The 13,492-nt window shown below is 47.5% G+C and overlaps 2 protein-coding genes across 6 annotated transcripts in view; both read right to left on the reverse strand.

Moving 5' to 3' along the window:
• LOC125761521 (G-protein coupled receptor moody) overlaps positions 1-3,729 on the reverse strand; it is a 74,534-nt gene extending 70,805 nt beyond the window's left edge. For both annotated transcript variants that reach the window (XM_049422738.1, XM_049422729.1), the window contains exon 1: positions 2,188-3,729. The gene's annotated coding sequence lies outside the window, so the exon portion shown is untranslated. The remainder of the gene's footprint in view (positions 1-2,187) is intronic.
• A 99-nt stretch (positions 3,730-3,828) lies between these two features.
• The window catches only part of LOC125761460 (E3 ubiquitin-protein ligase Ubr3), a 37,212-nt gene continuing 27,548 nt past the window's right edge, over positions 3,829-13,492 (reverse strand). For all 4 annotated transcript variants that reach the window (XM_049422609.1, XM_049422613.1, XM_049422631.1 and 1 more), the window contains exons 6-10: positions 7,540-12,682; positions 6,759-7,474; positions 6,554-6,685; positions 6,347-6,486; positions 3,829-6,277 (exon numbers count right to left, since the gene is read on the reverse strand). In XM_049422609.1, the coding sequence (XP_049278566.1) occupies positions 6,160-6,277; positions 6,347-6,486; positions 6,554-6,685; positions 6,759-7,474; positions 7,540-12,682 (6,249 nt within the window). In that variant the 3' untranslated portion in view covers positions 3,829-6,159. The remainder of the gene's footprint in view (positions 6,278-6,346; positions 6,487-6,553; positions 6,686-6,758; positions 7,475-7,539; positions 12,683-13,492) is intronic.

Here is a 13,492-nt window from a genome sequence, read left to right on the forward strand (position 1 = left end):
TGCTGCTGCTAATCAACAAGATTGCGAGCAAACAAACACATAAAAATAAATCCTTTCTATTGCTTTGGTTCAACCTGCTTTGCTACCGCAACACTGGACTGGTGGACAGTCAGAATCGGTTAGATTTCTGTTCTGTCACCCAACCGGTCTTTGTTAGTTGTTGAGGGGAGTTTTTTTGTTTGTTGCAATTTAGCTATTTATTGCTAACAACGTTGCAGCAGCATGATCCGATTCCGATTCATCTTAAGCCGGCACTCCCGTCTTTCAGTTTCTCCCGAGGGTCGTCCAACGTAATGCCAAATTAGTGTGCTAACCGTAAGCTTGGAGCAGTAGTAAAACTATGCTGGAATTTTGTTTTATCGGAAAACTTAAAACGAACAGCAGCAAATGCTGCTGCCAATCTAACCTTTCAGTCGGAAAATCCTGCACCTATGAAGGGTCTATCAAGGCACCTTCTCGTCGGTGTTAAGGCAGATATGAAAGGAAAACAGAAATACAGTTTGCAAAGCCCGATCACGTTTCTTCGGTGTGTTTGATTTTGATTTGGATTTTGTTCGACAACTGCTGCAGGATAATATCGGATTGTCCTTTCTTTTGCACCTTCTGGCAATATTTGCTGACAAATGTGTTTTTTTTTTGCCAGTCCAGTGTTGGTTGTTTTTCCATTTAGAGCTTCAAAAAAAAAAAGCATCAAATTAATAAACAGCGCTGCAGTAATGTAAAAATTGCATTTTAAGGTATTTTAAAGGATAGATTAAGGTGTTCCCCCTTTTTTTGCAAAAACGAAATCATATAAATGGTAAATTGATCGTTCCAAACAGCAAAAAACGTGCTTTTAATTTTTCCTCCCTTCTCGTGCTTTTGCTTCTAAAAAAAACGCGAGCGAAAGAAGAAGAAAAAAAAATATATATAAAATTCTAAGAAGAATCGTTTTGTAAGCCAAACGAAAAAAACAGCCATCCAATAAGACCGGCTAGCCTTAATATAATAAGATTGCTTGTTTTGCTAAGAACCACCCCGAAACAGTTCAACATCAAACGAAACGATACCGTCCGAACACACACACACATACACATTCCTTTGGGGGTGAGGGGGAGGAAAAACTCCTAAAACGCTAAAAGAAGCATAAAATCATCACATTCAGCGTGATTTCCGAAACGTCGTGTGAACGAGAGAAACAATTTCATCAAACCAATCGCATTCCTCTCGTATCGTTGTAATGATTTTGTTTTTAAGGAGATAATTCTTTTTTTTTATCACTATAAACATATCATGCTGATTTGTTATCATTTTTTAAGCGTGGCTTTATTGGAAGGAAGAGAGCAAAAAATATTTTATTTTAATTTTTTTTGCAATAGGTATTTAAAGTGTAATTTTTTATTTTTATTCTGATCACTGTATCTTGACCTTGAACTTTAAGAGATAAAGGCGAAATCAAGCTGTTCTAAATGTGTTACGATTTTGGCTATTTGGAAGCTTTTTTTTGGTAATTTACGTTAATTTACAATTTCGACTAACGAAATCAAAATGAAGAATCATCTATTCGGCTGGAAATTTGTTTATTTATATTTGCTGCCTCATACTTTGGAGTTGGTTTGCAACAAAACAAAATTTCGTCCCTCCCAAAACACGGCGTTAACACTCCGTCGGCAGCATAGGCAGCCAAAATCGAGTACCGGTGCATCGTACGTACACGTTTAGGAGATCAGCAAGTGAAAGATAAACTTTCAACCGCTCTTGCCGATCTAAACTCCATACCGGAGTCGGAAGTGATCGAAAATAATATTCAAAGTTGAAAGTTTGTCGAATGTTGCCCGCATTTTGGTAGATTGAAGCTAGATTTTTTTTATTGTTTTTGGTTCTTCTCACCGTAAACGTACCCACCTCCTCTCCTCCCCCATGTGTCATGTTGGCGGTGAAATGTTGGAAGGCAATGAACAAACAAAATGCTTTTATCGCTAATGTTGCTGAAATCGATAGTTGTGGGACAGTTCGGTACTTCACGAGAAGATAAAATCGGTTCGACCAGCAAGTGAAGATGATTAGTTTGTTATACGTAATATCACTTTTGCTATCTGTTTCGTTTTGATTTCTCCTAAATTAGTTACTACTAGCGCTTTGTCAAAATAATATTTACAATTCGTGTGGTGTGATTATTAATGTAAATAAATTTACCAAAATACCTACCTATTAAAAAGTTGATTTTATATCACTTTTATCGTTTTTGATCACTTTGACACGTTGTTTTTGTTGCTGTTTTTTTCTCTCTCTCTCTTTTCAACCTTTTCCACCCAAATGTCCATCACTCGGAAACTTTCCTTTCGCAAATTAATTAATATCCACTTTGGGGTTCACTCTCCCAATCCTTAATACCACTAATTAGCGAACACTATTTTAGAACCGGCGTATATAATACACACATTTCTCTATGGCACATCATCCACTTCATCCTGCACTAACACATACGCGCGCGCACCCACTAAGAGATCGAATTACTAAACCGAACGCAGTTCAATAATTATGATCATTAGATCAATGGTTCGATCGTATTGAAAATGCGCCGTAACAAACACAGAGAACTCTGGTGAGAGAACACAAACGAAACACTTTTGTTCACACGCGCACTCGACAGCTGTTCGGCAACAACTGAGCTTCGAGTGCAGCTGTTAGTGTGCTTTTTATCTAATCGTGCTATCACTCGGGGCCGCTGCTTCGGGCCGGCAACTAAGGACCGATTCGTGCATCCTTCGGGCGCCTGGACGAGTGGAACTGTTCGTGCCAGATGAATGCTCGGCCTTCACTATGGGAGCATTCACACAACTTTCACAAGGCATTTCCTCCTTGTGCTGTGCCTTATACCGGGCATACTCGGTTGTAGATGTGTTTTGCAGTGGTTTTATTGTTATTTATTTATTGTTAAATATGTCCTAAAAGTTGTAGTAGTTCGAATTTTTTTCAACGTTAGTTTAATAGCACTTACTAAACTTCAGTTACTTATATAAAATTACATTTCTGTGAGCACTTAATTATTTATTATTAAAATTGCCTCAACTGTCAAATTCATGTTTAGATTTTATTATTAAAAATATATTCTGTTATGAACAGCATTACAAATAAAAACATTCTACCCATAGTGCTTTACCGCACGAGGACACATGGTTCAATCAGCGACTGTTTTCACGAGCAGTAGCATTCGGCTGGTGTTGCAAGAGCGGGAAAAGCTTTCAACGTTATCAATAAAAGCAAAAGAAAATTCGCGCGCTCAAATATTGCGACGTTATGCTCGACAGAAAAAAACAAACAAGCAAACTATAATGAAACTAGCTGTGATATGATTTTCTCCATGCTGGAATATACTGTTTTAAGGGAAAACAGCATCAAAAGCAAAGTTCCATCCATGGAGACGCACGGTGTATCACAGATGCAGATATTTAATACATGATTCTATGACATTTTTTCGGCTTCGTTTGTGACACTACAACCTCAAGAGGTTCTACATCTGCCATTACTTGAATTTATCAGTTCTGTCCTGTCCTGTCGTACGGGAGTTCGGTCCGGATAGGTCGCTAAATCTCACTAATAGTCGTTAAATCTCACTAATAATCGCTAAATTTCACTAATAGTCGCTAAATCTCACTAATAGTCGCTAAACCTCTCTCGTCAAATGTCATAGTTTCTCGTCATAGTTCTCAATTTTCGTTACCATATAAAGCAATTCATATCTTACAGAAGAATTGGCATTTAACTATGTAGAAGCTTACCACACAATAGTTTATTTAACTTCGGATGCTATACAAACGGTAAAAGAAACTACGCACGTAAGGAGCGTTCATGTTTTACGATGCATACGATGATACATTTATCTACTATATTAACACTACACTTCAATATACACAATTCATAGAGGTAATACATATTAGCGGGGTAGAGAGTAAACGTAATAATCGTAATAATAACCGTACGCAATCATAACATTAGAAGAATTTAAGTGTAATTGTAGTATTCGGTTAAGGAGGCAGTAAGTTGTAGTGTGCATCTGCATGAAAATGCACCTGCAACATCAAAACCCACACGTCTCCACAAACTAAAAATGGGACTTGTGGTCACATTCAGCTAGCTGCAAACAGTAAGCTGCTTGTGACGTAGAAGGGGATGTGAAAAAGAGGGAAGAAGGGACGAAAAAAGAAGGTTTAAACACGCAGATAAAGCACAGAAGAAGGAAACCCCTTTTCCAACTATCTAACATTAACAGTTAACCGTGCCAATTCTTGTGTTTTTTTCTTTAACGCCGTTAATTTGATATTCTAATACATTTTACAATCATCATATGTTGAACGTACTCAGCTGAACATATTTATCGCATCGCTACTGACAAATGTGAAAATTTTGCGCACCTCACAATTATTAATTCGCGTTCAGTTGTTGGACATGCACGCCATTTTCCCTCTCCTTTTGCGTGTATCTTATTTTTCTTTGCAGTTGTGAACCATTTGCCATTCAGTGCAACAGTAACTGCAACCCTGACGGGCAAAATTTCGCAAACAAATTAATGCTTACGAAGTGCGATGTGCGTTTGGCTTATGCTTTGACCCATTTTTTTCGAAAAATGCAGGGCACCGTTTAGTTAAGAGCTGCGCTTTACATGAATTCTCAACCTGACACACACACACATACCATTCAAACAGCCAAACATCCAAAACATTACATGTATGGTATTGAAGCACACGGTGTGAGATTTACGCAAATGGTGTTAGCTGACAGGAGACTGGAAAATGGATGTAAGAGCATTAATCACTATCATGCCTGTTACTTGTCTTGTAACATGCGAATGCTCGAAATTGTATACGAAAAGTTCAATTGAATAATATACCTAGCGCTATGAGGGTCGATGAGAGCAGAGATTAATATATGTAATATAAGTATCGATTTCTAGTACACCAGGAACAAGGGTTAATATCATCCTTTATATCAAATACCATTTACACGATTTACGGTATCTGGTAAGTAGGTATGCATAAATCTTGGTTCCAGTTTTTTTCTCTTCTTAACGTTTTTTTCACCCTTCATTTTGTTTCCTGTGTGTGTCCAGCTCGTTACGCAATGCTTATTTCACAAATCGTTCATTATCTGTTCCTAATTATAGCTAACTATCTAACATATATAATCCTTTAATATATGTCTGTATATGCCTACATAAATACGAATGTGTGTATGTAGCTAAGGTTTTGCCTCGACGGCGCGCATATACAATCGTTCAAACGTTTAGTAAACGTTCACATCCTCTAGAAAACAAATGAATAACAAATATGATAAAGAAACTGATAACCAACCAGTGCACCGCTCTTGGAGTAGGAGCATGCGCAAGCGCTGGCGTTGCAACCAAGCATCGCCTTAAGGAACGGTTGGAAAAAGGGAAAGGATGAATGGGCAGCTCGGGTAGACAGGTGTGTGCTGTGTGGTGTGGAGCAGGCAGGTGAGAGGAAGGAAATTGAAGTGTAAAGGGACGCACGGTGATGGAGAACCCGTCGCCCGCTTTTTTTCCCCCCGGGAGAGGCAATGGTAAAAATAGAGTATATATATCACAATTTTGTCACAAAATACCACCATTTTGACGTTCCGCCATTTTCTTCCGCTTAATCTTCATTCTCTCATTCTTTTTCTCGCTCTGATGCTTACGCTTCTGTTTACACGCGCTGTAGTCGGGTAGGTAGAGAAATTCAAATGAACGACACGTCCGGTACGTCCGACTATCATCGGGGAACAGGTTCGTCATCATAAACTTCCGTCATTAGATTGTAATGCTAACAAAAAAAACGAAAAATAATGCTTCCTACAGCTTGCTCTCTTACTCTCTCCCTGTCTGTCTCTCTCTCTCTCTCTCCCTATCTCGTTCTGGTATCCCTCTTACAGTTTGCTAGCCAAATTCGATCCTTGGTGAGGTTGTAGAAAAATATCACAAAACGGTACGTCCACACACAACACGATCGCATATTCAATATAATAAATGTCGGCTATCATTTTCACCGATTTTTTTTTTTTTGCTCCATTTGTCACGGGTTTTTTTCTTATTCACGATCACCATTTAATTTCTTCTCAGTTTTCGGATCAAGTATTCCCATGTACAAATGAAGCCTGGTAAGGGAGAACAACATTGTTGTTTTACAGCGAATCACGATGCCAAACCCAGTTGTGCTTGGTGTGGGCAAACCGATGCGAAAGCCACTGTGATTCGAGCAGATTGAACCGATCTTCGCTAAGGTATAGTGGTTTACCGCGTCTACAAAAAAGAATAAGAGAATTTCACAATAGTATTCACAACGAGTTCTAGACAGCTTTCAGCACTTACTTCAAATCCCTATCTTCCTCGTCGTAATCGTCCAGGTAGAGCGAGCCCCACAGACACGCCCGATGTCCCCGAATGATGATGATGTACGTCGAAGTTATTACGAGGAAAATGCCCGTCCCTCCACCGCAGCTGATCGAATGCTGAGGAAGAAGTAAGTGCGTGATAATCATGTTAAAGTCCAAACGGGTGCTGTACGGCTGTACTTACCCTTACTGCTTCGCAGCAATCCATTTCCTTACAGCACGTTTGTTTGATACACACGATGGTGCCACACAGAAGACAAATGGAGCTTTCCTTCGGTACGTTCTGACACTTCTGGCACGGTTGCTCGTGGTAATACTGGTGAAACAATAGAAAAACAAATTATTTTATGTGTGTTTTGACGAAATAGCAAACTTATCGCGCAGCTTACCGTAAAGAGCCGTTCGTATTCGCGCGGTAAACCGAGCAGCTTCGGTTGACGCCACTCGATATGCTGCTGCACAATGAGCGAGCGTGTCGATTCGTACGTCGGGCGCAGGTTGCGCAGCTGATCGCACCAATTCTTCGGCAGCGATAGTTCCGTACCGGCGAGAAAACACAGCGCCTTGCTCGCGTTGAACTTGTCCCAGTCCATCGACACCGTTACCAGCTCGAGAAAATAAACGAGCCGTGCAAACTCTAGCTGCGGACCGGCTATTTCCGGTATCTCCGCACGATAGATATGGTGACGGAGCAGTGCAGCGACACGCAGAAACGGTAAACACAGCCGCTGCAAACGCTTCTCAAATACGTCGAGATTAAGGCGCTTGGTGGCGGTACCGCTAGCACCCGCCACCCTTGTGTCCATCGTTAATGTATCGCCCGAACTCGACTCCATACCGTCACCGGTTCCACCGGCATCGCCCATCAGTATGCTGTCGCTGCGGATGTGACGGCAGCGATCGAGCTGACTTAACACGAACGCCATCGCTACACCGATGTGAGGGACGCCACGCTCTCGCACCAGCACTGGTGGTGGTTGTGCCGTTGGCCCATACCGAGCGAGAATTTCATCACACTCTTCATCCGTCAGGTGGGTGCAAAGTTGCAGCACTATCTGATAGTACAGCAGGTTGTACATCACCTTCACGATGCATGTAAAATACGCTAAAAAAAAGAGAGAGAAAGAGAGACAATTAGGAAAATGTTGTCTAAGGACGTACACAACGTACCTTGGTCGAGATGGAGTGGTGCAAGCAGGATGAACTTTAGCATGAGTGCGGTCGGATCGCTAATCAGATCGGGAATGGTTTCCGTGTCGACGATAGTGCTGGTGGCAGCAGTCGTCGTCGTCGTCGTCGCCGTTGCTGTCATCGTTGGTGTCGTCGTTGGCGTTGTGGTGGCGGATGGCACTGTACCGTCCATTGCTGTCGATGCCGTACCGGATGACGCTGAATCGGTGCTGCGTGCCGTATCATCCTCGCTAGTGTCCGCCGCCGGTGGTGGTAATAGCATGCCGCGTATGCTTGCCGGTAACCGGGCCCGATGCTTAACATCCTTCTGCAGCTCATCGGCATCATCCTCATCGTGATCGTCGTGCCGTGCCGGTACCATCGCCAACCGCTCGACCGATTCTTCGCTCGCTTCCACACCGACCTCCACATCGTCGCTACCGTACGCGAGCTGGATGCCGGCAAGCCGCGACCAGGAGTGCCACGGCCAATCGTCACCGACCTTAAACCGGATCGGCCAATCGTCGTTAATCATCAGCCGGACGTGCAGCGATAGTACGTGCAGCAGTGGCACTATACAGTCACGCTTCGGCTTGTACCGGATGTCTTCCGTGCTGCACAGTGAACCGCCACGCTGTATCACTTCCGCCTCGAGGTTGGTGCGCGCAATCGACAGTACGAACGAGAACAAGCTCTGGAGCGTTACCGGGTAACGCTTGATGTTGCGCTGTGTGCAGGCGGTTATGTTGCCCATCGCACGGCCCATCGCTTCACAGAACTTGCTTGCCATCGGTGCCCGTTTGCTTTCCTGAAATAGCTGTATCAGCTCCAGCACGAGTGCACGGTGCGGTGGTGTTGGTGTGCGGATTAGCGGTGCCGGCCGATCGAGTGCCGGACTAAGGGGCAGCACCGAGTTTGCCAGCTGCCGACAGACCGGACAGAAGAACTCACCCAGCTCGACGTTCAGATTGTTCGGGCTGCGGGGCGTATGGAGTGACTTTAGGTAGGCGTCCTGACAGGACAGATGCACATGATGGCCGCAGGATTGTATGTGTACGCCACCCTCCCAGCCGATGTTGTGCGACAGAAACCAGGACGTTTGGCCGAACTTCCACTGCAGCAGCTCGATGCGTTTGTTAAACTCACTCGCTAGCGTTACACTTTCCGTTAGCCGTGCCAAATCTTCCCTGCTCAGTGGCAGTGCAAGCCGCTCGGACCGTGTCCGACGGTGGCCGACCACACTGCTCGACTCTACCAGCACGACCAACCCGATCGGGTTCGTTTCCGTGCTCGGACCGGACGTGTTGCAGATGATGCAGTCGTACTCCTTCTCGCGTAACGCTTCCGCCTGCTGCTCCTCGGCTGCCCGCCGTTCGGCAGCGACCCGTGCCGCAGCCGTATCACCGCTGCCCGTATCGCTTTCCGGCTCTTCCTCACCGTAACCAAAGTCCATCCCGGTTGCATCGCCACCCATCGATGCCATCGCAAGCAGCATGAAGCGCTTCTGCCGGTTGGCGAACTCCTCCATCATCTTCTTCTGCCGCTCCTTGGCACGCTTGGTACGTTCCTCCTTTTCCCGTGCCTCGCGTGCCTTCTGCTCCGCCTGGCGCTCTCTTTGGTTCGGCCACAGCTCCGATCGGATCTGTTCGATACGCACCGCACACGTTTCGTCCAGTGCCGCGATCTTGTGCAGCAGATTCCCTATAAAGAACGGACCGTCGCCGATGCGCGAATCTGAGATACGACCACGGCGATGGTGGTGGTGGTGGTGGTGCTGTTGCTTCTTCTGCTGCTGCTGCTGTCCATGCGATGCAGCAGATTCCTTATGTTGACTAGCTTCATTACTTCTACCACCGGCCGACGGTGTACCCTCGTCCTCGTCTAACTCCATTTTGGCGTGTTCATCATCATCCTGACGCTGCTGGCTGTGAGCGGTGGACGCCGAGGAGGATGATGCCGATGGTGGATTGGTTACCGATCCTTCGACACCACTACTACTGCTGCTTCCGGCCGCCAGCTCATCCTCGGTTTCGTCGTCCAGCGAGAAGCTGTCCAGGGCACCGCTTAGCTGTGAGTGTAACTTCAACAGCAGCGAAATGATCGACTCTTCCAGCACGATCGTATCGTTTTCATTCGACCCATCGCCCCGCCCTCCACCGCCGATCCCACCACCCTCGCGCGGTGTCATTTCACAGCCAGTGGTAGTGCCGGAGTTGCCACCGCCCGCATGCCGATGGTTTCCCATCAGGTTACGCCGCTTGAAGCGCGTCCAGTTCGGTTGTCCACCTCCCGAACCGGGCCCACCGGTACCGGGGCCTCCCGCACCACCGGCCCCACTTGCTCCACTCGCTCCTGCAGTACCGGCCGGCTGTAAACTGCGATGATGGTAGTGCCGTGGTGTTTGCTGCTGTAATGACTGTGGGCTTTGCTGTTGCCCACCAGCACCTGTCACACTACCGCCCGCTCCTACCGTGCCCGACCCGGCAAGATGATTGTGATGGTGATGATGATGATGGTGCCGATGGTGATGATGATGGTGATGGTGGTGATTCGCATGGTAGTAGCTTTGCAGTTGATTCGGTTGCTGCGGTACGACACTCATGCTTGCACCGGCGGTCGTTGCTGCGGTCGCGGTTGCGGGTGTTACTCTGTTGAACGGTAGCAACATACCACCGCTGCTCGGTGTTTCGCTTGCCCCAGTAGCAACACCACCACCCCCAGCCGTTGTACCGAACACGGGTGGCGTTAGGGCACGTTGTTGCTGTTGTGGGATCGCTATCTCCTGTCCACCACCACCGTCCACACCGGTGCCCGGCACGGGTACAAACTCATGCCGAATCATCAGCTCAACACCGGTCGTAACATTGCCAGACATACCGGTGCCCGGGACCTCATCAGCCGCTTCCTCTACGATGAACTCGGTCGCTCGCGCTGGACCGTTCGTGCGTATGAGCGTACCCGGACCGACACCACCACCACCGGACGGATGATGGTGATGATGATGATGGTGGTGATGGTGATGATGCAGTGAACCACCACCATCTTGTCGCCGGCGGCCCAGCTGTTGCAGGGCACGGGTCCGACCACCGACCAGCAATGTTCGTGGCACAATCGACTGTATATCGGCAATGTCTGCCGACTCGTCATCCGCATCAACCCTTCGCCTCGGCTGTCCATCGTTTGCACCGTTCGCTACACCTCCAGTTACACCACCGTCGCCGCTTACCGGCTGCTCACCCTGCTCCACCTCGTCCTCTTCCTCATCATCGTCGTCTTCGTCCTCCTCGTCATCGATGTAGTCGTCAACGTCGGCCGGCTGTACGACGTTCGCATTACCGGCGCTGCTACGTCGCCGTTCCAGCATCAGGTAGCGGGCACGCATTGCCAGCAACTCGCTCGGCTGCTGCTCTTCCTCCTCCACCACCACATCCCCATCCGCATCCATCACGTGATACGCGGGCATGTCTTCGTCCTGCGGTTCCGATGCACTTCCCGCCTGCCGGCCAAGCAATCGCTGCAGCAAATGCCAACGTCGCCGTCTTAAAGCCATCTCCATCGTTATCGGTTGCCCCGTACTGCCAACACTCGCACCCGCCGTTACCGTGGCCGTGCTCGTTGTCTCACGCGTCCGACGCTGATTGCTATCGTCTAGCTCCTCATCGTCCACATCGTCCTCTTCCTCTTCCACCACCATCTGGGTAGTGGAAGTTGCTGTGCTGATAGCACCACCACCACTACTACTAACGCCACTGGATGCGGCTGGTGGTGCGTGTATAGCGGGACGACGTGCTGGAAACATTAGGCTGTTACCCATCTGCGAAAGATCCTGCGTTATGGGTACTACCTCGACACCGCTACCGATGCCACGCGCCGGCACGAGCTGTTGATCCGAGCCGCCGCTGCCCGGTACACCAACAACTGCACGCTCTGCACTACTCCCGGCGGTGGTAGTTCCTGTTGCCATCGTGCCGGATGCTGATTCACCCTCCGCATTGCTGCCGATCATCATAAGCGTTTCATCCTCGGACAGATCCCACTCGACGTCACTGTCGAAGGGCGGTGAACCACCGTCCAGCGGACGGTACGAAACCGGCGAACGACGCATTGCCGGCAGCAGTGAGATACGCTTGACCGTCATCTTAAGATTATCGCTCAAACAGTTGCTCGGATAGCAGTTCAGCAGATCTGGCACCGTCTCACTGGCCGCACCGACCGTACCGGACTGCTCCTCGATGCTTTTGCTTGCCGCCGCACTATCGCCCACCGTCGAACGGCTGGTCGCTGCTTCACCACCGACCGCACCCGCATTGCATACCGCCATCTCCAGCAGAAACACGGCCAGCGCCAGCATATGCTCGGACACGTTGTGCTTGTGCACCGCACGGTAAAAGATGGCAAGGATGGTTGCGTGCAGGATGCGCGAACCGAGTATCGCACCGGGATCGCTGTACGCCGGACCGCACGAGCTCGGCAACCGGAACGGTGGCCACAGGTTGCCGCTCCGTGGCATCTTGCCGACCTGCTTCACGTACGCACCGAACCGGTCGAGCGAGTTCTGGAAGTCGCGCCGGTGCACCGCACGCAGCAGCACGTGCAGCGGATCGTAATGGCGCTCCCACACTGCCGGCACCGGCATAAACAAACCCTGCTCGAGATTTTCCGACCCAACCGGCGGCGACCGGTAGATCGAGAGCTCCTTCAGGTAGCGCTCGAAGTTGCGCGTGTGCGCATTGCCGCTCCGTTCCGGCATCAGCTCCAGCAGCTGGCTGTGCGTTTTGTCACCGGTCGCGAGCAGCGCACTGATCTCGATCACGCACTGCGTCGTCTCGTCGTTGCCGAGGTTGATGCGCGACGTTATCAGCGTCGCTAGGAACGTTAGCAAACCCTCCAGCATCGAGTCCTGCTCCATCTCGGGCGGTGTGCTTAGGACGCTCATGCCCAGCCAGTCCTCGACGCCAAACATCATGATGCACTCGCTCACGAACAGGTTCGGTGGTAGCTGGGTGGCACAAATCTGCAGAAAGAACAGATCCATGTCCACCATCGAGTTGCAGAAGTTGGCCTGTATGTAGGTCATCGCCTGACCCTTGATCTGCAGCCCATTCCGTACCCATACGCCCGACAGGATCTCGTAGAACAGACTCTGCAAAAGAAGCATTCAAACCATTTAGTTAGTTTCATAAAAATACTTGAATATTTATTAGGCTATTAGTTAATACAATTTCTCTAACTCTGATAAACTGTTTACAAATTGGCAGAAGTAACTAACAGTGAATTGAGCATATTTAGGCACACAAAATTTGCTTTACAAAGTGTTTCATTTTAAGATTTCAATTTGAGATAAGTTTTATGCAAACCCCAACAGTTCGAGCTAACATAAACATGTACGTAATTTAATAACTAAATACGTAAACATAAACATCCTTCACTTTCACGCTCGGTGATACATTTTAAAACCGATTTGCGCGTTTACTGTTCCGTTACGATAAGCCATTCAAGCAATGGAAGCAACTAAGAAAAAACGGGAACGAAAATGTGGTGGCTGTAACTTGAAATTCCAAACTGGCTCGTGACAAGAAACGGTACGCCTCAGCGGCAAGAACGCAACCATAGACGACTCATCGGTTCGGACTGGTTCCCGTTTTCCAATGGCAAACACAACGCCGTAAAGGCGTAACAAACCCGTTGATTCGTTGACTCATCTTTTTGCAGCGCATAAATGGGCGATTAGTAATGTTGCCATTTTGTTCGCTTGGTTTCTTGGTCTTTCTTTGATTGTTTTTCTGGAGTTCTTGTTGGTGATTTCATGGTGACTATATTTATTTTGTTTTATTTTGTATCCATTATCACAGTAACATGAGTAGAAAAGTATGCTTCTTATTGAAGGTGAAGACGTTGTAATGTAGACACAACCCTTTTTCAGTTTTTTATTGTTTATTCTGCTATTTCTAAT

This window comes from Anopheles funestus, chromosome X (genome assembly GCF_943734845.2).
Source record: "Anopheles funestus chromosome X, idAnoFuneDA-416_04, whole genome shotgun sequence".
Taxonomy (NCBI): domain Eukaryota; kingdom Metazoa; phylum Arthropoda; class Insecta; order Diptera; family Culicidae; genus Anopheles; species Anopheles funestus.